The 27,751-nt window shown below is 39.9% G+C and overlaps 1 protein-coding gene across 1 annotated transcript; it reads right to left on the reverse strand.

The window, feature by feature from the left end:
• Nucleotides 1-18,164: 18,164 nt before the first annotated feature.
• Nucleotides 18,165-27,337, reverse strand: RCN1 (reticulocalbin 1). The gene is made up of 6 exons (XM_074918503.1): nt 27,099-27,337; nt 24,587-24,780; nt 22,841-23,019; nt 22,229-22,289; nt 19,160-19,359; nt 18,165-18,527 (listed from the first exon to the last, which is right to left on the reverse strand). The coding sequence occupies exons 1-6, from the start codon at nt 27,320-27,322 to the stop codon at nt 18,420-18,422; spliced, it is 966 nt and encodes a 321-aa protein (XP_074774604.1). The 5' UTR covers nt 27,323-27,337; the 3' UTR covers nt 18,165-18,419.
• Nucleotides 27,338-27,751: the final 414 nt, after the last annotated feature.

Consider the following 27,751-nt stretch of genomic DNA (forward strand, 5'->3'; position numbering starts at 1 on the left):
AAAGCTTTGTAGAAAGTTGGTGGTGTTTCTTTCAAATCTTTTATCAGTTTCTGGGAAATGCCCAACTAGTCCTGAGAAACACTTTCTTGTTTACATGTGATATTTATATGATATGTGTTCATCTTATTTAGATGTTTTAGATCAGATTTATCACTTTGGTCTTACGTAAAGGATGATTGCTCATTAAATCCTGGTCCAAACACACAAAGTTATCCCAGAGATAGCAAATGTGTGGAATCAGACTTTAACCTTTTGTAAATGGTAGTGTAATGCTATGTAATATGACTTACAAGTTATGGTAATGTTCAAACTAGCTAGTGTAACTGCTGAGGTTGTTGGCCTACAAAGCCTTCCTGAGCTGCCCCATTGAGACTGCTCTGGAGCCAGCTGTGAGTTGGTTCTGCTTCATCCAGATGTGTGGCAGGAAAAAAATAACAGTATTTGTCTACCTGACATTTGCTTTAAAGGACTCACTGAACATACTGCCCATGGTTGACTGTTCCCTTTCAAAGACTGGTCATAAAAATGAGGAGTCATGTTGGACTGCATATTTATTTCTGCAGCTGTTATAATTTTAATATAAGGAAAAAACCATTTAAACAAGATTGCTCTTCGTTACAAGAGGCGCTGTGAGTAACTCAGAGTTAAATCTTAGAAATGAAGGCTAATATGATTTATTTGACGGCTCTCCTGCAATGGGCTAAGTCACACGCATTAAAAAATAAAAGCACATTTGAATATAATTTTTATTTTGCCATTGAATAGTGCTAGGGACACTTTTCACAGACAGATGAATGTTTGCCATCACTTGATGCTCAAAGGCAACATTGAAAGTGACCTGGAACAGGCAGGAACTGACTTTTTTCTACTAATGTGACATGAAAGTTTTATTGTATTAGGAATTTTATATCATGGTGGATTAATATCAGGTCATGTTAATGTTCATTTTTACTAACTTACAATGAAATGTGCTAATGTGACTACACTTTACTATCACACAAGAAAAAAAGCAGTGTGATTTTATAATAATATGATACCATAGAAAAATTTCAATACCTCTGTCCCGTGACAAGTAGGAAGAAGTTAAAAATAAAATACAGTGGCTTGGGACAAGGAGTTTGTGATTTTTCCAAGGGATGAAACTCCTTCCCCCTCCCTCCCCTCCCCCAACATCATGTCCGTATTTGTTTAATATTTCCTGGGTTTTTGAAGTGATTAATTTTGAAGTAGTTTGGACCTCATTTTGTAATTATGGTTGCTCTTACATTTCTAGCTAAAAGTAATTGAGAGCTGCGAATACTGAGTACCTACAGAAGACAACCTCAGGTGTTCTACGCTGATTATCCCTTGACTTTCAGCAAAGCAAGTGTTGACTTCTCAAAATGTTGACCTAGTAGCCAAATTTAAAAAAAAAAAGTGGGAGTAGGGGGAAGAAAAGCCATCATATTGTGTCCATGCTCCATTATGCACAGAATGTTACGGCCAGAAATAATTAACAAGCACAAAGGGTGGCAGTTAGTCATTTGGCTGTATGATTGTACCTGCAAGGTTTCTTTCATCTGGAGCCAAAATCTGATAAAAATGGCTAATGTCAGAAAAGTTCAATCTTATCTAAATTACAACCAGAAAAAGCCTGGTTTTAATGTTGGCTCCAAACTTCATACAGGACAAAGTAGATGATTTTGGCTCGTAGATTTAAATTCAAGTCATCTCTAATTTTGAAAGTCTCCACTACAGCTTTGAATTTTGCCCTTTGATACAGCCAATTTTTCTAAAAGCTTTGACTAAAATTAAAGGGGACAAAACCTTTCAAAAACTCCAAAGAGGTGATAAATTAAAACAAACTTATTTTCAAAAGTACAAGATTTCTTCATTAGATGAGATCCATGAATAAAACTGGGTTTCCCGCTAGGAGGTGATGAAACATGTTTACATAGGTCAGAGGACGTGGGCACTCATCTTGCTGCTTGTGTAGCCCTTTGCTACCTTGGCAGGTAAGGGGAGGAGACACCACCACCACCCTTTTTCAGTGTGAAGGTAAAATCTGTATTATTCAGTTGCTATTCTAAGTAATGGAAGTGCCCTTGTGACTCGTCTGAAGTCAGTTGTCCTTTTGTTGCTTGTCGTACTTGCCCTGTGTGGGTTGTGCAGTGATGACTTCCAGGAGGACTGTTGAGCGGCAGGGCTGGAAGTGGTTGCCAGCTCTTGTGCTTTAACACTTACAAATGAGATAGGCCTTTGTGCCCTCAAAAAAAATGGGAAGGGCAGGCAGACATGGTGGGCTGCCAGCCTGTGTCACAGAACAGGACGCTCCAGCTGACTGGAGAATTTGGCACTGCCATCGAGCTAGGGCTCAAGTCTCCCCCGATCCACATTGTTCCAGCTGCTTTTATGAATAGGTCATGGCATCATTGAGCTGATCAGCACTCAGATATCAAAAAGTGGACTCTATGCAGGGAATCTGGAACCTGAAATGCTCTGCATCATTCAAAATGCTGACCTGGGATACTAAGGCAAACAAATCTCCTAATCCATGGCTCAGCACAGGGGTAACAGCCACCTAGGGAGGAGGTGTGGAAAGCCAAGTTGAGTTTGGTCTTTCTGAGAAATGTAAAAGAACATTGTGTTAGAGAGGAAAACGCTGAAGTTTTTATGTCAGTGTATTGGAGACATGTTTGTTAATCATGTAGACATTTAGAAACTCCTGCAGGTTAGATACCCTAGCCTCTCCATCCTAGTGCTGTCTCCATGAGGTTCAGAAGCTTCTCATCAGAATGGCCTCAATTAAAATGGCAGCACCACTATCTGTAGATTACGGCTTTCCATCATTAATGCTGTTATCTCTCTCTTCAGACTGATTTTTAATTTTTATGTTTGCAATTATAAGTGATTTATAGGAAAATTCATTGCACAACCTGTCCAGAATCATTAAATTCAGCTAGGTTGAATAACCTGATGTTCACCTGGAAATAACCAAATCAGTGACATTATCTTACTGAATTTTCAGCTGCTTTAGAAGTATAGAGCTTATCTCTTCTTTTTTTCCCCTCTCAAGTATAGTGGCTAGTGGGGGGGGAACAATTTTAATTCATAAGAGGTAATTAGCCAAGTCTGAAAGGTGTGCACTAATTACAGAATGCTGTATATCTTGAGTAGCTGATTGCAGCACAGGTTTCTGAATGGTAGCTATGATTTTTTCCAAACACTGTTCAGTAATTTGAAATGTTATTAGGGGATTAACTTTCCATACGAAAAGCTAAACTAATACTTATTATACAGATTATAACAGTGAGTGGCCTAAGAAGCCGTTGATGCCATTATTTTGCATGCTGAAGTCACTGCCAAAGACAGAGGAGAGTGCAGGATAACCAGCCCAGGTAGGGAAATGTGCAGAGCACCATCCTCTGCTGTTCCTCGTCCCTCCTACCTCTGCCAACACAAGTCAAGCTGATAGGTTCCATTTATGAGTATGATTCCTAAATGAAGAGGCAGAGGTGAAGAGGTGTAAGGATTGCTGTGTCTTACATTGTTTTGCTATGGTTGCAAATCAAGCAAACTATGCTCAGTCATATTGAATTTTTAGCTGTTTTGGAATGTGGTTGTCATCTTACTTAGAAGCCAATCTTTGGGAAAAGAGTATGTGGGTTTACCATTTTGAGAAAACAGCTGAGTAGTACACCTTTAAATATTTATTTCACTTTGGTTGATAGTGGGTAAAGTTAGTTTTTACAGTCAGTATATTCAAAGCACATTAAATGGCTTGTTTTGATTTATTCTTTATGGTGGTGTTGGCTGTTGCTTATCATCTCTCCTTCCTCCCCAGGTTTTATGTTCCTATAGAGCCCTATGTTCTCTCTTTATGTGACCTCTGATAGTTGTTGATCACATGGGAAATCAAACTGATTCCTTCAAGCTAAAAGCATGAGGTTGCAGCTAAAGCTAAAGGCTTGTAGTTACAGTAAAAACCTCCCATTCCCTGTGAACGAGGCAATAGCGAATGTAGACCTAATATAAAATAAAGGCTATACAGCTATGATCACGGAGAATGGCGTGGGAGTATGTGGCACAGTGGTTCGTGCCAGTGGTGATCGAGAAGGAAGCTCTTAGATTTCTCTGCTGAATAAGTCAGCACTTAAGTGTGGGGCTCAGATTGGGGTCTGCAAACTGCATGCTAATTGGGGATGGAAAATACCTGTTTACAGTTTGAGCTTCGGGAGAAATATAACTCTGGTTTGGAAAAGAAAGGTCTAAAGTTTGCTCATCTTTTCAATTCTGTACCCTGGATTAGTGTTAAATTCTAACACCCCCTCCTACCCCACCCCCAAAAAAACCCCAACTTTGTCATCCTTGATAAAAGAAAAAATTTTAAACGAAAAATGTATAGCTAAAACATATTTACACTGAGTTGTATTCTTTGTCTTGGAAAGCGCTTGGTCAGTCCAAGTGTAATTCTTGATTAATAATTTAAAGCAGCTTTCCTTATGACTTTTTTCTCTACCTTTTTGCCTTCATTCTGGATTCTTTGATAGGTTAACTAGCAGACTTCTTCCTAAGAAGACTTGCCTCTTCTCTTTAACAAAAGTCCAAATTATTTTATTGAAAAGTAAATGACCTCTTTTCCCCCTGCCTGCCTTATTAATCAAGGCTTCCTTTTCTCTGCATTTCAGTGCTGTTTCTGTTTGCAAAATTATTAGCCTAACCCACTGTTTGTATCGATATATGATTAAACAGCTTATCAAATGCACTTTGTATGCATTTCTGGAATGCATTTGCTGTTGTAAATTTTTTAATGCATTTAGCTTCCGATATGAAACTTGGGGAAATGATTCTGAACATCTTCACATCAGGCTCTGAACATCTCCACATCAGGTTCCCATTGCCTCCCTTTGTCTATCCTATGGTAATATCCTTGGAGATTTTCTCCTACAGACATCTCTGAAACCCCTAATTGAACCACTAGTGTGCTTGTTTAAAGTGTTTCCCTTGCTTGGTTTTCTAAAATGATTTTTAAGCTTTCCCTACGTACATTTTCAGTTTCCCTAGGCTTTCCCTTAACTAATGGCATTATGATGGTCTTTTCCTTGTCTTCAGGGATCTCTCTTGAACTACATGAACTTGTAAAGTGTCAGTGAAGACTTCTCTCAATTTCTGTTCCCACTTTCTTTGATTTTATTTTTTCTTTTTTTGCTTGGATATCTGGATATTTTCTATTTTTGCTTAGATATCTGATGTCTAGTATGTGGGCTTCCTTAGGGCTCAGTTGTAAGTAGTTGTGCATCCTTTTGCAAGAGAAGAAAGGGGCATAAGCCCCACACACCCTTACCCCCTTGCATGGGCTGTTCAGATAGGAGGGCACAATGTGAAGGAGCAGTTGCTAACTATCACTGAGCTGATGGGGAAAATAAGCTGTACTAGGAAAAAGTTGGCATAGGTCACATTATCAGGGGATCAAGCAGTAAATCCTTTTGACTGGTTATATCAGGATATGGCAATGTAGTGCTTACATCTTTAGTTTAGTTGTATAATCGAAGTCAGAATGCTCAGACTAAAATAGCAGTGAAGTCTTTTAGAATGTAGCTCTGGTTTACATGTAAAGTCAAAGGTATGGGAAGCCTTGCAGGAAAGATTAAGAAAGATCTATAGAAGACCCACTGTGCTGGTAATTTTAACTTGTTTCTCTCAAAAATTTACTTTGATATAGACAGATGCAATAACATGCACAAAGAAATGTTATCTTTAAATTTAAATTCTTTAAATTTTCCAGGTAGTCATTGTGGTTTAGTTTGATCTTTTTCACACTCATTCTGGAAAGCGAATTCTTAATTCTCTGGGTTTGTTCTGATTTAACACACACCAAAAAAAAGTTTAAAAAAAACAAAGCAGGAAAAAACCTCATACTGAAAGATTTTTGAGCTATATGATTCACTTCTGGTTTTGTTTCATTTGGTTTAGCCTTTTTCTTGTAATACGTAATCAAATCTTTCACTTTTCATATTCTATGGATGGGTTCAAAAGCTTTTTTGTTTATGTTACATATTCTTCCATATATCTGTCTTGAGCCATGCTGGCTTCTCTTGTCATTTTGACACTGATTTACTGGAATGAACTTATATTTTAAATTCTGTTACCGTTCTTTAAATGCCTTCCATTCCACATTAACATTTCTCAACAATACTTAGTTCTAATTAGTTTTTTCCAGCCTGTTTGCAAATCTAGCACAATGCCTTCTGAAAATAAAGTTACTGAAGAATATCAGACATTTTAAGATAAGTGATCAAGTGACTTTGCTGGTAGATCATCTCTGTTCTGTGTGTGCTTCTATCCTATCATATATGTATCATATAGTCATTTAACTCCTAAAGAAAAATGTTTAATTCTATTAGATCTGCTACCAAATCAGTGTTTTCTCAGTGGCCTATAGTAAGTAGAGTTTCAAAGGCTTTTGAGTTAGGTCATAGATTTCTATTAGGATATTCCAAAAGGGCTCTCTGGTTTAACTCCAGCTGGCAGCTAAGCACTACACAGCTGCTTGCTCACTATCCCTCAGTGGGATGGGGGAGAGAATCAGAAGGGTAGAAGTCAAAAAACTTGTAGGTTGAGTTAAAGACAGTTTAATAAGTAAAGTAAAAGCAACACACACAAGCAAAGCAAAATAAGGAATTCATTCCCCACTCCCTGTGGGCAGGCGGGTGCTCAGCCATCTCCAGGCCAGCCGGGCTCCATCACCCCCAACGTCCCCCCTTCTGCCTTCCCCCCCAGCTGTATGTGCTGAGCACGAGGCCACTGCCCTGGGGTACCCCTGGGCTCAGCTGGGTCCCTCCCAGCTCCTCACTGGTGGGGTGGGCTGAGAGGCAGAAAAGGCTCCACACTGCTCAGCAATAACAAAAATATCCCCGTATTATTAATACAGTTTTCAGCACAAATCCATAACATTGCTTTATACAAGCTACTAAGGAAAAAATTAACTCTATCGTACTCAAAACCAGCACATATTCCTACTGACATGTTTTGAAGGCATTCTCACTACCCTCTGACATAGAATCACAGAATCATTCAGGTTGGAAAAGCCCCTTGGGATCATTGAGTCCAACCATCAGCCCAACTCTACAAAGTTCTCCCCTACAGCACATCCCCCAACATCTCATCTAAACAACCCTTAAACACACCCAGGGATGGTGACTCCACCCCCTCCCTGGGCAGCCTATTCCACTCTCTGACCACTCTTTCTGTGAAAAATTTTTTCCTAATGTCCAGTCTGAACCTCCCCTAATATATGTAACTGTTCTTGTCTTGATCTTAAATGGGTTTTCAATTCTTCTAGAGATAATAGAAAGCTACAGCAGTACCAGGATAGCTTTACAGGCCTCAGTGAAAGAAATTTGCATATATGTTAACATTTTTATTCTGTTTTAATCCAAGCAGCTGAAGAATTTGCTTCCTCATCCATCTTTTGTGTGCTGCTGCACACACATTCATTACATGTCTTCTACAGCAGCAGAAAAATTGTACAGGGATGCTTTACTCAGTGTTCCTTTTTATCTAGGAGGATTGTTTGCAGCCAAATTTATTTCAAACAGTGTCTGTGGATCTAAATGAGCATACGTACATTGAAAGAGAGATAAAATATATTTGTTGGAGCCATACCAATTAATACTAGCTGAGAGTTGATGCATTTGCAGTGTGCCCTTCTTGTCTGTGTGATTGTTTTCTCTCTTGTATGCTATTTCTTCATGGTTTAGTGGTCTTGAGGTATGGATTTTAATCAAATAAAGTTAAAACTGTGGTTTTATTACTTGTATTACTATAACTCTTAGGAATTCAAGTCAGAAGGCACAATTTCACTGTTCTAAGCACTGTACCAGCGCTGACCCAAAAGACATTGCCAAAGAATTTACAACACAAGAAAAGGGGAAGCAATATGGGTGGAGGCCAAAGTAGGAATGCATGCAAGCTCTGTTCAACACCCAGGATGGGACTAGTGGAAGTCCTAAGAAGTTTCTTCCTCTCCACTCTCTGAAATGTCAATTGGTTTATTAGAGAGCTTCCTCTCTCTTCCACTCCATTTTGTCTTGCTGATAGAGAAAACATAATAATGTCCTAGTTGGCAGTTACATTTTTAGAAGACATGGCTGAGGAGAGCTTTGGGAGGGTATTGTGAGCTAACTAGAAATTTAGAAAATCCTCTCAAATATGAGGAACAGCATGGGAGTGTACACACACTTTTTGGCTTCTATTTACCCTTTAAAAATGACCTGTTTGTGTTGTGGATGAATGATAGGAATATAACTTTAAGCGGTGGGTGAGAGATCAGGGATATTGGGATCTGTAGGCAGTGAAGAGCTTTGAAAGTGAAGATGAGCCATTTGGAGTTTGGTGGAGTGGAAGTACAGTGTTGGGTCTGCTTTGCAGTAGTGCTTTGAGCTGAGCATGTGCAGGGGCAAGTCTGTTGTCAGGAAAAAGATATTTTTGTAATAAAATTGTGAGTAGTGAAGGACTGCCTGGTTAAAAGGTTTAGCTGTGTGGATGGACAGCAGAAGTCTTGTATAAAAAGAATCTGCAAGACTTCAAAGGTTGCATTCCAGAAACTGGGTTTGGATGGATGTCTAAGAGAAGTGTAAGTGCAACTTGATCAAAGCAAACTGTTACACCTTGCCTGATTAGATGTTTACAGTAAATTTGGCACTAGTGTTTTTCATCTCTCTCAAATTTTCAAGGGGAGCAAAACACAAAAAGTGAAACAGATTTCATCTGTGCAAAGGCTGGTTTTCCAGGTTTGATTGGAGAGTAGTTGGATAGATAAAATTCCTCTCCCTTTGCAGTACTATTGCTGCCTTATATATCCCCATCTTTGTGCCTGCACTTTCTACCCTAAGCCTCAAAGCCAATTTCAAAGTACTTAGGTGACCTTCTAACCCTGGTGTTTGGCTTGTTTCCTGTATGGCAGAAGCTCAGTGAGATACGAGGATGACCCATGAATGAGCATGCCCTTGAGAGAGGAGGATTCTTGGATAAAAGAGCTGTGGCGACCTCAGTGAGAAAGCTGTCTTGCTCAGTTCCTTTGTGTCGTACCATGGTAGCAAAGAAATGTTTGACACTACCATCAAATTACCTTTCTTTCAAACAACCTGCAGACCTGCAATTTAGGCAAAGCATGCAGATCACAGAAGCAAGCAAGGCACCATACAGTGCTCCTTAAATTGCTACACTAATTTTGTGTATTCCCTCCTGCATCACATAGCCTCATCCATGTGCCTTGTTATGGCTTCGTTGTGCTCCTTAGTGGCTCTAAAACATGAGTGATTCCTTGCATAACTGCTCTGCTGAGTGGAACTGAGAAGGCAGCTCTGTGAATTGCTCGTGCATCAAAAAAACCCACCACCATCAGGGAAGGGACAATTGTGGTTCTGGTAATGCAGGGCTGTCTTTTATCTGAGATTGTTTTGAATTTTTAGCAGGGGCAAGGTGGGATGGTGCAGAACTGAAGAGGGTGTAGGAAATCTAAGACTTTGCTTGCCCTCCCTGAGCCGGTATTGTGGTTAGGCTAGGACTTGCCCCTTTGACTAAACTGCAAGGTGCTGGGCTTTGTTCACAATGTTTATGATCTTTTGCCATTAAATGTATTTAGTTGTAAAATGCATCTCTGGAGATAGTGTAACCCTGTCCACAAAGCACATCTGAAAATTTGACATGAAAGTAAGTGTAAAACATTTGATCTGAAGCTGTTCTAATCAATGCTTGTTGACAGTGTAGCATACAGGTAGAGAAGGTATAAAAATAAGTTGTAATGCAGTGGAATGCAAAACTATTTTCAGCTCCATTCTGAGAATGCAGTAAAAATAGCCCAATGTCAAATACTATTTGAATATTATTTCTTAATGTGTCTGATACACTTATTCTTTATGTGAGCCCACTGATATCTTGCTTATGCAACAAAAATTTTAAAATCTTTTTTTTTTCTGGCTTCTCAGTGTACTGAATTAGGTTCTTGGTTTCATTCTCAACTCCTTGTGATTTTTGCAGTGACAGATTGATGGCATTCCTACCATCATGTTGTATAAGAGAATTTGATATTTCTAACTTAATAGGTCAGTATACTGTTTACAAAATCCTCCCTCTGCAGGGGAATCAATCCTACACAGTTTCACTTCTTGTTACTATCTTGCCAAATGTGGAGAAGGCAGCTGTAGTAAGTTCTAACACTGGTAGGTCTGGTCGGATATCAAGGCAACACGACACTAGAAGTAGTGATAACAAAGCTACATAAAAAGCTTCTCTGTAAACCCTGACAGACTCTGCAGCAGTAAAGGCAATACTGTGTGAGGTTGAATTTTATTCTTCACTATTAATATGTGGTAACAATAAAGCAAGCAGACAAATGGGAGGAAAAGATATTAAATGTACTGCATATATTAAAATTAAACAGCATTTTTAAGCTAAATTAGTTGATCTGTACATCATAGACAATACAGCAAGACAGTTCTACTATAACCTTTAGCCACATCTCGGATTGCAGGCTTGAGTTTCGTACTGACAATAACCACACTGTTTCGCTGACTTATTTTGACAGTTTATGTCCGGTTACTTTCAGTGATTTGCAAAGCTGACATTTCCCTTTAGTGAACCTGAAACCCTTTTCTGCTGTATTGCCCAGATATTTTTAACATACCAGACAGTAATGAAAAGCAGAGAAAAGAGGGCTTCGTTCTCACTGAACACATGGAGTGGGTCTTACAGCAAATATGGGGGGTGAAAGGAGCTATAGTATAAAGAAAGATTGGGCCGAAGATGAGTGTATTTGTAGTCAAAGGCATATTTTTATTAATTGCTTATACTATAAATGTCTTGCTGCTGTTTTGTTCCTTAGTAGATATTCTTCTGATATTGCAATATTATCTTTCCTTATGGTTAAATGTGTCTGAGTCAATTTATACTGACAGCTTTCCTAAGTTAACTTCTCTGTGAATTCCCAGTTCATTTAATATTTTTAACTTCTGCTTCCCACATTTGAGCTACCTTTGTTCTGTGTCTGAAGGATAGGAAGCTGATAGTTATTTTATATTTATATTTCAAGGCTGCTTAATGTTTAATGAGGCTGAATATGTTGTAAAAAGCTTCAGAACACTCAGACTGGTTAATATTTCATGCCAATCTACAGAGACAACTATATTGATCTTTTAAGCATCTGCTAAACAAGACAAGGAATAAATTAGATTTTGGTCAGTTTGATTTGGCTGGTGAGTTAAATAGCTTTTAGAGCATTATCACCTTTTAAAATGTTTGTTTCCAGTTGAATAAAGTAGATTTTAAAGGCTGTATTTCATCTTGTCTCTTTTATTTCAGCTGTGTTTGTATATGTTATGAAGGGATGCAGAAACATAAAGGGAGGATATTTGCACTGTCTGCTTTATGCACCCATAATTATACCTTCTGAAGCCAGAGTTGAGGAGGCTACTTGTCTACTGACTGCATTTTGGACCTAGGTTCCCACTGTTAAACTAAGGTTTATTTACATCACGGTTACATGTCTAGAAAATTCTCTGAATACACGGCAAAGCTGCACCATAGATGCAGTCTGATTTAGAGGAAAACCTACCTTATCCCCAAGTTCTTTATCTCAGAGGACCCATTTTAACATCTTGTATGTAATCTTCCTTTTTACAAGCTTTGGGGTGGCAAATATGAAAAGCTGTTTTCCTTGCAAAAAGAGACAAAATAAATTATTATATCCACTCAGGTGTCTACATAACGGTTCTGTAAACCTAATGCTAGTTGACAGCAGGGCTTTTGAAAGGTCCTTTTAATACTGAAATATTTTCATAACCTTTTTGTGCTGATTGAAGTTTTCCAAACTTTTCACCCAGCACATGCAGCAATTGTAGAGCTGGTACAGAGATTTTTATTAAGAAAGTGAGTAGGGAGCCTTGGAATAGAGTCATGGGGTTTGATTGTTAGCTCAAGAAGATATCCTAGAATTTTAATGGTCATGCAACTGCATTGAAGAAAGACCAATGCAGGAAATATTTGCTAGTTTGTCTAAACTCCAAGTATAAATTACAGCATTTATTGTCTCTGGAAAAACAGTACGCTGTAGCCTACAAGAAGTATACAAATACTTTTCCTATATAGAGTTCACTTTTAACTGTTTTTGTAATAAATTAAGTATTCCGACTTGGTATAATCTATCTGTTCCAGGGTGGACATGTTTCTGTTTATAATTATAGATGGGAATAATGGAATAATACTCTTTTTAATCTCCTGTATTTGGTTTCTTTGTTTAACTATGCAGTGCTGTATCCAGTTTGGAACAGATGTAATAGTTGTGAAAACTTCCTTTCTAAGGCATGAAGCATTTCAAAGTTATCAGCGGCTTGGGGAGGTTTGGGAGTTCCCTGAAATGTTATGTCTGTACTGTTAACTGGATTTAAAACACAGGGACAAAGAAAGCATAGGGAGACTCACGCAAAGGAATTGATGTAAAAATCTTATAGAAGAAGAGCAGGAATGGACAAGAGAAGATTTTGGTTTGGTTAGATTCTAGGACTCCTCTCCAGCCACTCTTTTCCCTTCATTTCTGCTGCTTGTGGAATTCACTTGTGCCCAAAAAACGTTCCCTAAGATCTTAAAATGTTTCATCTAAATGTTATCAACTAAAGGTTTCAGGAAGTCTTAGCTATCTCCAGTTCTTTTGCACTTCTTCATTTGATGAATTTTCAGCTAGCATTCCTCTTTTCTGTGTCCCAGCAACCAAGGCCCTGAGAGATGCAGTGAGAGCCATGTCAGCAAAACTTCAGTATAGCTGAATTTAAAGTTGGCGGTGGGGGGCATTGGGAATAATTTGTGAGGGATGTGTCTAACCTGTCAATCTAGTCAATACTATTTTTGGTATGTCTGTTTATAATACAGTTGTTCTAATGTTAAAAGCCCTCACCGCCTGTATTTTTTGTCTTCCTGAAACATCAAACTGGCTTTTATCCAAACAGAAGATATGTCCTGAGAAGTCCCGAGAACACAATGCTCTTGGGAGTTCAGTAATTGACAATTAGAATGCCTTTTTTTTTTTTTTTTTTCCCCGCCTAGGTATTGTGGCCTTGATACCAACTTGTTAACTTGAATCGCAGTGGTGGGATTCATGGTGACCAACACAGCGTTCATTATCATGCACCCATCAAACTTCCTTAGAACCCAACAGCAGCCTCGGGTAGAAGAAGATAGTGCATGCTGGAGCAGCCTATTGGGTAGCTTTATTTTTACACTTTATCTAAACCACAGCAATCTGTTGGCTATGAATGCAGCATCTTGTGTGATGGCTGTTTCTTGGGCAGTGCTGTACTAGAGCTGTTTGAGAATGTGGCAATGGGATTATCAACTCATGTTTCTGTGACACCAGCCACAAAAGCAGCAAGGAGCCTTACTGAGGATTTTAAGGTATGTCTTCAAATTTTTCATTAAGTAACACCCATTGATCCAATGGACTTTCATTTTAAAGGTTGTCAGGCTATTCCCGCGTAAAGAAAAAATTTCCCACTTAACTGTGAAAGCGTCTTGATGTGTATCTAAATTATTGTTGATATGATGAAACATTGTCATTTCTAATGTATGTGTCAGACTTTATTACAGATTCAGTATCATGCCATGACTTATTTTATATAGCTGGCCTGGAATTTCAGGTATGTGGTGAGTTCACACCACAAATGTGGCCAACCTCACAAACGTGAGGGCAACTACAAAACATTAAGCAAATACTGAAACTTCAAATGTTAGCCAATCAGATCATATGTGGACACTTTATAATGATGAAATAAAATCTTCCACAGGGAAAATGACAAAGATGCAGTATATGAAACTGAGCTCCAGAACTCTGCTGCCCTTACCAGCACCAACACTTGTGCTGAAGATGGATATCCCTTAATTATCAATAGGAATAGTAATGCGTATACATGCTAATTGTATTCTTGTCACTGGCATAGTGAAGAGATGCTCCCATCTGTTGAAGATATTTTACCTTATCCTGTGGAGAGACAGAATGCAGGTGTGAAATTGCCTGTTGTGTCACATACGCACGTATGTCCCTTCACGCTATGGGAAAGCTCGTCACTTTTTTTTCTGATGTTGCTTTGAAATTCATCATGTCTGGAGTAATCTGTACAGAACTTGAGTTTGAAGGACATTAGTCATACTGATGCCTTGAATCTTCAGTGGAAAATAATCCTAAATTCCACCTTTGTAATTGATGAATATGGTTAATATGCTCCTTGCTGGACATATTAAATGGAATATAGCACACACTAGACTGCAGTGATAAAAAGAGAAAGACATGGCTTATTAGTGGTGGATGTTTCCAAATGTTTGACTACAAGCCGGGTCAGGTTTTGCAAAATCTTTGGCCTTGAAATTTTTTCTACGGCTCCTTCTGTTTCCCTGTAAAATTAGTTACATGTGCTAATAGTAACTTACTGTCTAGGAGAGATGCCACCATTGCTCAACAAAATGGCTAAGTTTGCTTGAACAGACCATAAAACATTAGACACAGTCTTTCATGAACTAGACTTATGCTCTAACTATCCTACATGAGTATGAATCAGTCTAAATTCCTAAAAGTTAGTGTGTAGAAGTAGTAGTAAGGAGATCAGGATCTGATGGTCGTAAGGTTATTTCTAGCCTCCAGTCCCACCATCATGTTGTTGTGCTTGCATTTGGGTGGCCAAGGCTTTAGTCCCTCTGTAAAGGGACTAGGAGTTCTGCCATTAATTTCATTGGAATCACAATGGACTTCTGCATTGCATATAGTAAAGCATTATGCTACTATTGTAAGATACTTCTGTAATTAGATCAGCATGGGCTGCATTCTCCTTTCCTCAGGGAGTTATGTACAGTACCTTGATTGGGATAGGAGACAGATTTAACCTGATTGAATCGTTAAATGGAAATATAAGACAATGAACATTAGCCACTTAGTTCATTTCATAAAGTCTAATAATTAAAACTGCATGTGCAATAATAATGGCTATTCCAGATATCTAAGTAAGAAAAATGCACCTTTGATATGTTGTGCCATAGGCATAATGAAAACATTGAGTTAATGGAGGATCTATGTAATCAGAATTACCATACAGAACCTGCAGTTGGAAATATATAAACACGTTCCCCAACAGAATTTCACTACATCACAATTCATTAAGAAAATCGGCAATAACTGACAAGATAGGCACAAAATGGATTTTCATGTTGCTGGGATGAAGTATGGCTCCCAGCAATTAATGGTTTTAGTCATATTAAGCAGATAAATAATGCTATCTGACATTACAGTATTTCACATTACACTAAAATTTTGTAACATTTGCTCATAATATGACTTGAAATATGTTACCTAGGAAAAAAAATGTTATCTCTGGAACAGTCAAACCCCATTAGAAACCTTCGGCTTGAAAAATCACAACGTTAACAGTTATATCCTCTAGCAAAGGTTTGCGTCCCTTAAATAGTGTTAAATTTAAACCCAGAAGCTCTAGTCTCTTTTGGAGTTACTCTTCCTTAGTGCATTGAGCTTGAAAGGAAAATTCAGTGCACGAATGTGCTGTGTGTAACTGAATGTTGGGAAGCAAAACACTCTAAAAGAGCTGCATAAAGAAGAGGGTAGCTTATTTAAGAGTGATACCGTATCAGTGATACTCTGTTTTCTAAAAAAAATGGTTCTATATTCTTATTTATAAAAAAAGCTTCTAATCTTAATATGGCCCATTGATTACCCATTATTGATAAATAATTTGGTTAATTTTAACCTCATTCTAATTGGCGCGTTTGCCTTTTTCGTAGCTGGATATAGTCTGCCTGAGTACTATTCTTTTTGTAAAAGATTTTAAAATACTACGGGTCTAAATTTCCAGTTCCTGCTTGCATGAATAACTCCATTGATTTCAGCATTCTTACTCATGTAAGTATGGATTAATACTGAAAAATGCCCAATGTGTTCCAAGCATTAATAGGAATCGAGAACAAACACGGGAACATGATTTCTCTCTCATGTGATGCTAATTCTATTCCAAATTCACTGAGTAATGTGGAAGAAAATGTGATTGCTTGTCAAGGCTCAGATGCAGTTTTTTGTTGGGACGGTATGCAATGGATTTGGAAGTGTCATATTTAGCTGAAGGCAATGATGCTTAGTGTCTCAGCACCCAACTCCCACTGAATTTCAACAAGATTTAGCAAACAACCTTCCCTTGGGCTTCACTGAAAATCCTTGGCTTAGTATCCAATCTGAGCTGCAGTTTCACATGCAGGAAACAAGCCTTTTTGTGAGGTCTTTTAAGGTATTGTTTCCTGAAACAGCAGAAGATAATCTGAGTGCAGAGAGTACTGCACTTCTGTTGCTAAAATACAAAAATGATAAATTTTAGTATGGAAGGACTACTACAGAAAATCCCCAGTTCTCAAGATTGTTAGGATCACTGAATACAATAAACCTTTCCAAATCCAAGTCATAAACAAAACAGATAATCTTTTGCATGTGCCAAGATACAATTTTATTGTTTCTCAGATAATACTGCATTTAGGTATTTATTTAACTTGAGAGTACTGGAAAAGCAAAAAAACAGTTCGCTTATGTCTTATGACATTTGTCCTACTGTATGTTAGTGGAAGAGGTAGGGACTTTTCAGAGACATTGCTGGCAATGTCATAAGAAGTGCACAACAAAAGCTTAATAACTGTGCTAGCAAGAACATGTAATCTCTGACAGACTCTGGTATCTAATTATCTTCAACTGGAAGATGCAAAATATTTCACCACAGTTTTTATAAGACCTTATAAAACTGACCCTGTTTATGGAGGTCACAGTGCTGCATTGTCTCATGATTTTCACAGATTTGTTAAACTGCTGCAGCGTATCACAGCCTGGGAGTCTCAGAGCTCCTCTCTGGATGGTTGTGTGCTCACCAGTGTGTGAAGCTGTACACTAAACCTTGAAGGAAACTCCTGGTATGGAGCCCTCATCTCCTAGAATTAGTGTTCAGAACAAATTCTAGTGATAGCAACCATGTATATTGGACTCTTCTAGATTTTTTTTTTTTTTTGATGTGTGGAAGAAACAGTTGTTGCCTTAAATCCAGCTGCTGTTTGTAGATGACCACCCAGTGCTGCAGGAGCTGCCACTGATCCCGTGCTTTGGGAACTATGGTCTAAAAAGGCTTGGTTTATGCTTTCACATCATCTCTCTATGCTAGTCTGTATCAGTGTTATTGCACCTTCATAGTATCAAAAACACGTATTGGTTTTATTGTGCTTAATTTTAAAACCAGTACATTAAAAAACAACCAAACTTAGATCTAAGTTGGGTATATAAAAATATACATGTAACAGCTCACATTATACAGTATAAAAGAAAGCACCTGTGTGGAAAGCTTACCCCTTTCTTTGGAAGGAAAGCTGTCTTCATGGAGTTGCTTCAGTAACATGTACTTATACGTATATACATACAAAACAAGAACTTTAGCCACATAAATCTGTCCTCATGTGGTAGGACAGAAGGCCCAGGGGGGCGATATGTCTCATTCTTTCTCCATCACAGAACTGCTGCCATTCACACTGTGTGAACAAGAGTGTGGCTTGGGTAAAGTGCGAAAAGCGTGAGATAAATTATGCTTCATGTGGTGTATTTCCTCCCAGGAAACAGCATAACCAACAGCCCACAAACAATTCTACACTATTCTGTTGTCAGAAGGAGCAGCTGTCACTAAGAACTCCACAACCCTCGCCGAGGAATGCGGCAAAGGGTGTTGGGCCACGTGTGCTGTGTCTGCACTGTGATGGGGGTTAGAGAGAAGGGCCCGTGGTACATCTTGCACTTGTAAAGCTATGAACCAGAGGGTTGCTGGCTACTTTCTGCAGCACCTCTGGCCCAAACTGGGAGAGAAAAAGTATGTGGAAAAAAAGGTTGTTGATTTTGTGTCAAACCTTTCTCTGGATAGGAGGGTCAAAGTATAACTCTAAATTGTTATATCCTATTAAAAAAGATGACTAAATAACTTAAGTCTGTTTAAACATTAGGTTTCCTTCTAATCCTAGCTGCACTTCACTATAGTAAAAGTGGGTGTTTGAAGAAAATATTTCACTATCAAAAATCCTTATGTTTTTAGAAGTGCCTTTTCCAGTAAGGCTCTAATCTATCAAGAAAAATGACTTTTTATTTCTTCCATAATAAAACTGTAGTAATTAGATATTGTATTGAACCATGTGAAAAGAGTAAAAAGTTATTTCTATGCAGTTTCTGAGGTAATAAGCTGGCATGTTAAAAATATATTAATGCAAGTCATTCAGTTGTGAGTGTGTCCCTTGCCCATCTTCCCCAAAAAAAGGGGATGGACATGGTGATTTCAGTAAATTGGAGAAAAGGTGTGTGGCATGCTGGTTGGTATACTGTATCATAGTTCATCGTGGTTTCTTGTAAGGTCCTCCCCATAATTAGTAGCTTGACTTCCAACGAACATATTCCAGTTGTCTAGAACCTCCTCTTTTGTTAGTTTTTGATCCTGGTGGGAGGAAAATAAAATCTCTGTGAGAACATTTTCAAAGTTAAGTAAAAGAAACACCAGCACAGACTTACAAGAGCCCTGAGAAACAGACAGTTCTTCAAAGCAGCAGACTGCAGGTTTGGGAATCATTGTAGTTGTCATGGTGGGTGAAATTTGGACTCAGTGTAAGGCAGAAGTTCCACTCGCTTCAGCTGGGTCAAACTGCTAATTGAAAGTTCTTTGTAATCAACTTGCTGCTAAACAGTTATATGCTACCTCCTATGTAATGTATCTTTTATTTTTCTCTTGCAGTTTAAATTAGCATACAAAAGCCATGACCACTCTTAAAAGGAAAAAAATATTTCTACGTGTTAAAATTCCAGGTTCAAGATGGTAATAATTTCTTATCTAACCTAATGAAAGCAAAGGGGACTTCTAGAGCTGATAAACTGTATTTTACTGCTTTTGTGATTCTAACCCTACTAACTGAAATTGGCATTAATGCACTAGCAATTCTAGCCTGTAAAACTCCATTTCAAGTGTACTAATAAGAAAAGTTATTAGGAATAAATTCTTGCAAGCTGCTATGTTTAAAAAACTCACATCATCTTATGTAACTTTTTTTAAAAGTATACTAGAATACTAAGTACCTTGTCTACATCCGATTCATAGACTAAGTGCCTGGCTTCAGCTAGTGCATGATCATAGTCTTGTGGGAGAATCCAGTGCTGAATCTCCTCTTTGTCCATCTTTCCATCCTTGTTGAGGTCACGAAAATCTGAAAACTGTTCACGCTCTGTAATCACCCAGTCAGGCTCTGGTCCACCCTCTTCATTTGCAAACATATCAGCTGGAGAGGAAATAAAGATCTCACTCAAGTTGTATTTAATTTGCAAATTATGCACAAACTAAAGATGCTTGCACAGTGTTCTTCAGAGAAAGACTAAACTTTTCACTCTCTGCACAGCACTTCTTTGTACAGAAAATGAAATGTGGGGTGTAAATAAAGTAGCTGCTTGTATCTTCTCTCAGGTCTGTTTCTTCACTGTTGGTGATTCTTTCCATTCTTACATTACCCTCGTATCGTAACCATGCACTAGTGGTGAGGCTAACGTGAGAGGTGAATGTGTTGAAAGGCCATCATCCACTGAATTTCAGAACAAAAAGAATTCTTTTAAACATCTCTAGTTGAACAGCCATTATAAGCTTTAGTGCTAGGCTCAGTCACAGGGGGGGAAAGAACTCAGCACGTTTATCTTGTCCCTGCCAGCAAATGTTTTTGTGGATAAGATCAGACTCCAGCCAGCAGATAGTGGTTAAAGGAACAAAAGGTGGAAATTTAGGAAAGCAAAAATTGCTAAATGGAACTTGAATACTTTTGCCCTGCTTTTAGAGAGGTCTGTATGAGACATTCATCTTGGCAGATGAGTCCTTTTTTAACCATGCAGTGCTGCAGCACACTCTAGTAGAAGGTATTCTTCTACAGAGACTTGGAGAAGCCATGAATCAGTGGTGCATTCTGTGTGAGAACCCACGAGCAGTGAGTGCGCTTGTCACAGGCTGGTACCATGGGATGGAGTACCATTTGTGACATAGGATGCATAGATTACATACATGAGCTGCTCTGTACATCAGTCCTGTGCTATATTTAAGAAGCATCAGTAGGAAAATGCCACAGTGGCAGCGGCTATCTGTATAAAAAGAGTTGGGAGAGTAGCAGTGATTATTAAGAGCAAGTGATGTGTAACTGTTCTTTACAGCATGGGCCTTCCAAAAGATGAGCAGTGTGTCCACTTTATTCTTCTGGTCACTGTGCCCAATCAATTGTTTCCTGCTCAATAGGGCTGCTTATTCCTCAAGCCTTCCACTTTTCTATTTGGTTTTCAAGGATGCGCTAAGGAAAAGTGCACCCCACACGGATGGTCGCAGGGCCAGAGGCTGGCTGGTATCTACAGGAAGTATAAATGCTGGTCTCAAATCTAGGAGTAACCTCCCCTGACCCTGCAGTGTGAACTTGTACGCTAGGCTGAAGTTCTCTTTTGGTAGAACTGTGCACAGTGTCCCTGAAATACTCTGTTACCTGCTCATGCACAATAAGAATTCAGTTTTCTCTGCTTAACATGACTAGGGATATTTTGCTTCACTGCTTGTGCAAAATCTAAACCAAATTTTGTAAAAGACAAAATAGGAGGAAGGAGAGAGGAATTTTTCTATAACCTTCAGAAAAATTCCCCATCAAATATCTGATCTACAGACTGAAATTTTTGGACTTCTTTTTGTTGTTCCTTATAAAATAATTACGAAGAGATTTAGTTTTCTCCTTGTTTTTTAACACCAGCTTCATCAAAAATAAAAAAATGTTACATCTGAAAAAGGGAAGTAGGAATATTTAAGCATAGTTTTCCTCAACTCATGAAGAAAACTTCAGACAACACATTCACTTTCTTTTTTTCATTTTTAAAAGTGCAAATTATATTGTTTATTTGAAGCAACTGACATGTCCTGTCAATTTGATTTTTATCATCCTTGCCAATGTGGGGTGATCGTGACTAGAACATTCTATGTTCCTATCTATAGAAGACAAGAAAAACCAGCATTCACATGGTAACAAATGTTGACAATTACCTTATAATTATATGTAGGTAATGTCACTGAATGAACTGAAATTACTGTGGAAATTATGCTGCTCTGTTATTTCAGTCATAAATGAATAGCATTCACATTCTGAGGCTAAATATAATTTACAAGGAATAGAACCCCCCTGCCATTAATTAACGTGTGTATATTGTTCCTGATTATATGTGAAGTGATCTTTATAGCACCACTAGAAACAGAAAGATTCTTCTGAGTTTGCACTAATGCTTTCCTGGTGCTACTTTCTTGATTTAAAACATCAAAGTGAGTGCAGTGGGAGAAGTTAGCTTTTGGCATCAGCATAGTGATTCAAAAGGCTAAAACATATTATGTACTGCTGATCTCCAGTCCTGCTTCTGTTTTGGCTGCATAGGTGTAAGTGCAAGACAGCAGTTAACTGCCTAGTGTGACTGAAGTTTGTGCAATTAACGGGGACTGATCTGCTGTTGATTTTGTTCTCTTACTGCCACTGAAGCAATGCACAGCTGACTTTCACGCACACCACAACTTATCTGAGAACCTTAAATCTTAGTGCTATTTTTACAGAGTTCATTTATATTTCCAGAAGAAACATAATGGCATCACCATACAAATCGTTACAGAAGTATGGGGTTTTACTTACTAATTAAATTAGGAAAGTAGCTAGTAGAAAAAAGGGGAATTTTCTTTTTTGCAGTGTGTGCTTCCCAGATATCTTGCATAGTCAAGTACAATTGAAACTTGGGAAGATACTAATTCACTCCGTGATACTCCTGTGTTTCTAAACAATGCCTTCAAAAAGCTGTTAATGTGGTCAAATATATAGAGAGTATTCCTGTCACGAAAAATATTATTCCAGACCTTCTTAGAGAAATTATACGAGAATAAGAGGAGAATCTTGTGCTGCAAAGAGTGAGGAACCTTTTGCCAGTGATGTTGCTATCTGCCTAAAATGAAATTAAACTTCCTGAGTTGGTGGGTTAATTTAAAATAGTTGAACTGGAACACAGAAACGTTCATCTTAGCGTTGTTACTACTGCTGCAAATTTGGGAGAACATGGACAAATGGACTGGAGGTTATACAAGAAACAAATCTCAACACTTACCAATGTACTCATCTTGATCCACAAAACCATCCTCGTTTTTATCTATGTCTTCTAAGGTTTCCTGGAAAATAGTTTTGCATCAAAGTAATCAAGAGAGAACTGACAATTCTGGCTGCTTGCCTCTTTTGATCATTTCATGTTTTGAGGCCTTGACCTGCCATTGTACACAGGCAAACGTATTCTCACTGAATCCAGTGTGATTGTTGTTTACCCAATGAATATACAAATATCCTTTCATGTTGAAAAAATTCCCTGCATGAATGAACTGGTCACCATGCTTAAGGTTTAAGCCAGGTGCAGATACAAGCTTGCATTAAACACTTAACTGTTCCATGTCAGCATACCCTTCTTTTTACTTTGGTGTAAGCCCGTGCCCCAACACTGTTTCTTGATTCCATCTAGGAGCTGCCGAAGTGCATTTAATAAGTCTTCTTTATACTGAGAGCTTTAAATCAGGTGAATTTCAGGAAAGGCATCCCTCTCTGTTCCCCCACTTGGCTATTACTCGTGTGTGTCTCTTTCTAAACCCTACATGGAAAGGTTAGAGAAGCTTTTCAAAGCTCACCCAAAAAATAAAAGTAAAAATAACCTAATTGGTTTTGCTCTGCTTACTAAGACAACGATGTTTTTCATATGCTCAAACTCCTCTGGGTGAAGGAAAGCGGTGAATTCTTCACGAGTGGCAGCTAAGTCTCCATCCAGATCTGCGGTTTTGAATCGTCTTTCATCTCTGGGCAGCATTTTTTTAAAACTGTGCTGATCAGTTGCATCTTGGAATTCTTCTGGATTTTCTGTAAATTAATCAAGATGATCTTAAAACCGTATTCCTTCTCAGATGTATTACCACAAAGAAGCACCCCAATTTGCTGTTAGAGACTATAAATACAAAGGCTTATTACCAGAATAGCTGCTGTGTTAAAATGGAACTTCCCTTTCCTTTGAGGTCAAGCACTTGGTTTAATTTTTAAAGGTGACTTAGTAGTATAAGTAAATGTCAGAGTAAGCCTTCTGTTGGAATCTAGGGTAATGGATTTTGCAGTATTGTATATCATACTTCACAGATTTATTTTTTTTTAATATGCTTTTACAAGCACTGCTTAGGCAGTATTTGGGGTAGATCTCATTCACAGAAGTTTTATTCTAATTAGGAATCAGTATGAGCTACACAACTTTTCAGTTTCAAAAAGCAAGCAAACTAAAGCAAAGTAGTTTCAGAAGCTGGCAGACTGACTGAAATTATCTAACTACTACGCCTCTGCTACAGGGAACCTAACAATTATTTTCAGTTTAAAACAATGACATTTTTTCAGGGTGTTCAGTGGCGTAAAATGAATGGTATTTGATATAATTTTTAAAATAGGATCACTAAACTGACTTCAAACATGAAAAATATTCATGACAATTTCATAATTCACATGTTGGGAGACAAACACAGTTGAGAAAGGCTAGGCCAGGAATCACAAATGGGAATTTTAAGTGTGCATTAACACAAGACCACAACGTAGTAGCTGTCCTCTGAATGTCCTGGATTACAGCGAGCAAAGACAAAGGGCTGAGAAGGGCTCCCAGGGATACTGCTGCAGGGATTGTGTGGAAATAGTACCTTCTACAAATGTACTAAGCTCTATTTTAATCTAAGGTAGATTTTGGAATTATTACGGCTACTGGAAGCTTGCTCCAGAAACTGCCTCTACGTTAGGTAGATAGTCTTCTCATTTCCAGTAGAAATGGCCAAGTAATACCAATCTGTCGTTCTGTCAGCACTGCTCTTTTTCTTAAGTTATTTCTTGTCCTCCTTTCCCTTCATTAAGTTATAAAAAGCAAAGGGAATGTATGTGGGGGGAAAAAAAAAATCAAGTATTTCTTTTAATACATGTTTCTTTTGTATGATTTGTTACGGATTTCCATTTGCAGCTGTCACAGTCTGGAGCATGTTATTATTCTGCAAGAACTATTTTAATAACTTTTTAGACCCAGCCTAAATTTTTAGCATCTAGAATCCTAAGAGTTTAGAGAGACTGAATTAACAAATACTGGTAAATTATACAAAATATTATTTTTAATTTAAAGTACCATTTTTAACGTTAAAAGTATATGTATTTCTAACTGGAGGAGACTTTAATTCATCTTTGTCAGCACATTTAAAAATTCCTCTACAAAACCTTCTGTGTTCTGGTGACCCATGTGGAAATGGTTGCAATAAACAACTAAGAAGTGCTTTTGACCTCTGAGTAGCCATAAAATTTAATGCGATTTTCAAGTCCTAAATGTGACACCAAACTCCTGTTGACTGTAAGGCATGAAATCATGCCTTACAGTCTCAATAGTCTTTGATATAATCTGAAAATGTTATCTTACCTAGATAATAACCATATGTGGCTTGTTTGTATTCCTCCCAGGCAATTTTATTGTCCTTGTTTAGATCATAGTCTTTCCAAACTTTAGCCACATTTTCATAGATATAGCGTTTCTGTACCCGTTTAATCCAGTTTTTCAATTCCTCTGTTGTGAGATAGCCATCTTTGTTGTCATCTATTCTATCCACAATCTTCCTGTAAAGAGAGACCAGCATCCTTAAGAGTTGACAGAAAAACAAACTGTATGTCAGTACAATTTTAGCAATTTTAGTCTGGCCCTGATTTTCCACAAAAACTGAGTGTCCAAAACTTATAAAGCTGTCCTACTGGCTAAGACTTTCTTGTATTTTGCAGATTATTTTAAAGGCTATGCCTCTATTCAATATTGCTATGAATAACTAAACTTGCATGATCGAAATTGTGAGGATCTGTAACCATCTTCTACGTTCTCTGAAAATGGCAGGCCCATCACAAACGGCAGGGAGAAGTTTTAGAGGACTCCAGCCCCACTCCCTCCCTTAGCCCATCTCCAGTCCCTTAGTGCAGCCTGGGGTGCTGCACCAGGATTATGTCATGCTTCTCCAGAGCCAGGTGAGTTGTGGTACCGCACACGGGTGGGCAATGTGCATTTCTTCCCTGGTCAGGTGTGGGAGGACTTGGAGAAGGGATGCCCGTCACTGAATCTGTTCTAAGGGCGGGTGCACTCCCAGGTCACGATACGATTATGGGCTGGTATGTGCCACAATCTCAAGCCAAGATCATACTGTGCAGCTGCTCCTCCACTAAGGCTGCAGGTAGTTGAGTTTGCAGGGCTTTTTCTGTATACTAGCTAGTTCCTTTTTGCTTGCTGGAAGAAGGTGAGAGTAGCTTTGCATTACTCCTGTCTAGCCCTGGGATTCCAATCCCAGCACTGGTCATTGGGATGTGTAACGTGCTGCCACCTTTATGAAGCAAGGTAAAATAACTTACAAATGCAGCAGCATGCACTTTGGTTAGAGCAGCAGACCATATGTTCTTGTCTTCTCCCAGAAAGCATTTAAAAATATCTTCTCATTAAATCTGTCTTCTTCCTAAAAGCCAGCCACTTGCTGGGAAGTGACACTATTTGTAACCCTCGCTGCAGAGGTTGCGAATAACGAAACTGTTTTTTTTCCAGCATATCTGATTATTAAACCACACTAAAATGAAGAAACTGAAATGTATCAAAAATCCTCTACCTCCCAGTACACTATCTGAAATTACAAGGTTAGGAAGTGCTGAAAGTTATGAAACTTTCCCATAGGACTCCCCAAGGTGCACACAGAGAGATGACTAAAAGTTAAGCTTCCTCCCTTGCTGAGTTAGCGTTTGTAAAAACTGTTTAAAACCACCTCTATTGTTAAATCGTATCCCCAGCTGAAGTATCTATACTGGTGTAAGTGTAGACCAATTTTTAAAAGGCATGTTCATTTTAGTGATATGTTTTATGAGAATCTAAGCCATAGATCCTGCATGCTGAGAACATAATTTCTTTTGCTCCTTCCTGAAACAACGTAGATGAAATTGGTAATTTCTGATACTAATGTCTGTTTACTCACCAAGATACAATAGTAGTGACAGCTTCCAGAAGTATCAAAAGGTTAGTCAGTGAGATACTGTACTAAGAGCTTATGATGGAACTAGGCAGATATACAATGAGTAAGCACCACTCCCTATGGAAGGGAAGTAAAGGCAAAGGTAACCTTACTGAGAACATGCAGGTATTTTAGACGATTTTCTTGTTAGGAACGACATAAAAGGATCTTTCTTAAACGACCGTTAAACTTAATTCTAATCAGTGATCTGACTTCCCTAGTGTAAAGGAGGAAGAAGGCTACTGCACACGGACTCTGTTCTTGGTGTAAAGAGGAGCGCGGAAGCAAGAGCAACGCTCTAAGACAGTGGGCAAAGATGTCACACGTGGAAAAGCTGGGGGAAGATGGCTTCAAGTGGGCTTCTAGATGGAACTGTAAAGAAGAAATGGTTTAAACTTGATCCACGCTAATACAGTCCAGCAGCGACCCAGAGGTAAGGAGCTGTAGCAGCAAAGCCCTCCAGCAGCGGGTGAGGTCCGTGTCTGCCCAGCACCGGGCACAGGACCACACAGCAGCTCCCTCCTCGAGGCTCACTGCTGTAGGGCCAGAAAAGGCAGGAGAGAAAAATGCCAAAGTGATGAACTGATGGTGGCTCGTTTGCAAAAGCAGCGGGGTGTGCAGGAAGCCTCACCGAGGAGGCATCACTGCCTATACAGGGGTACGGGGCGCTACTCCCCGAGGCCCTCAGGGTGGGAAGGGGCCAGCCTCCCGCGGGGCCGGGGAGCTGGAGCGGGCAGGCAGCGCCCGACCCCCTCCAGCCGCTGCGCCCCGCTTCGGTCCAGCGCCCGCCGCCCCTCGGGCGCGCAAGAGGAGGCGGCAGCTCCCCCCGCCAGCGCCGGGCCCTCCCCCTGCCACGTTTCCGCAGGCCGCCGCGCTCCGGCCGCCGCCCGCGGCTCTCACCCCAGCCTTTCCCGGCTCTCCTCCGGGCTCAGCTGGTCGAAGCTCCGCGCCTCCTCCTTGCCCAGGAAGGCCTCGTGGTCGTACTGGAAGCCGGGCCGGTCCTCGTGCTGCGCGGCGCCGGGCCGCGCCCGCTCCTGCCGCGCCGTCGGTTTGCCCAGCGCGCCCGGCACCGGCAGCAGCGCCAGCACCAGCGCCAGCCGCCACCGCGCCCCGCCGCCCGCCATGCCCCGCCGCCCCGCGCCTGGCCCCGTCCCGCCCCGCGGGCGCCGCGCACCCCGAGTCCGCCCGAGCGGCAGCGCCCGCCGCCCCTCCGCTGCCCGGCGCCCGCCGAGGCCGGCCCCGCTCACCGCGCCCGCCCCGCCGCCCCCGGCCCCGCTCCTCCCCCGGCCGGTCACGGGGGGCGGCCGCCATTGGGCAGCGGCCGCCGGCAGCGCGGCCCGGCCCGGCCCGGCGCCACGTCTGCAGGGCGGTGCGAGCCGAGCGGCGGCGCCTCGGAGCGCGGAGCGGGCGGCCTCGGTCACCGCACGGCCTGAGCGAGGCGGCGGCACAGACAGCGGCTCGCTCCCGTTCCCCCGTCCTGCAGCTCGTTCATCCAGTTACCTGGTTGATGGTTTCTGCTGTCATCCTAAATTTGTTCAGAAAGGACAAAAGCG

Source organism: Athene noctua, chromosome 14, assembly GCF_965140245.1.
Source record: "Athene noctua chromosome 14, bAthNoc1.hap1.1, whole genome shotgun sequence".
In the NCBI taxonomy this organism is placed as follows: domain Eukaryota; kingdom Metazoa; phylum Chordata; class Aves; order Strigiformes; family Strigidae; genus Athene; species Athene noctua.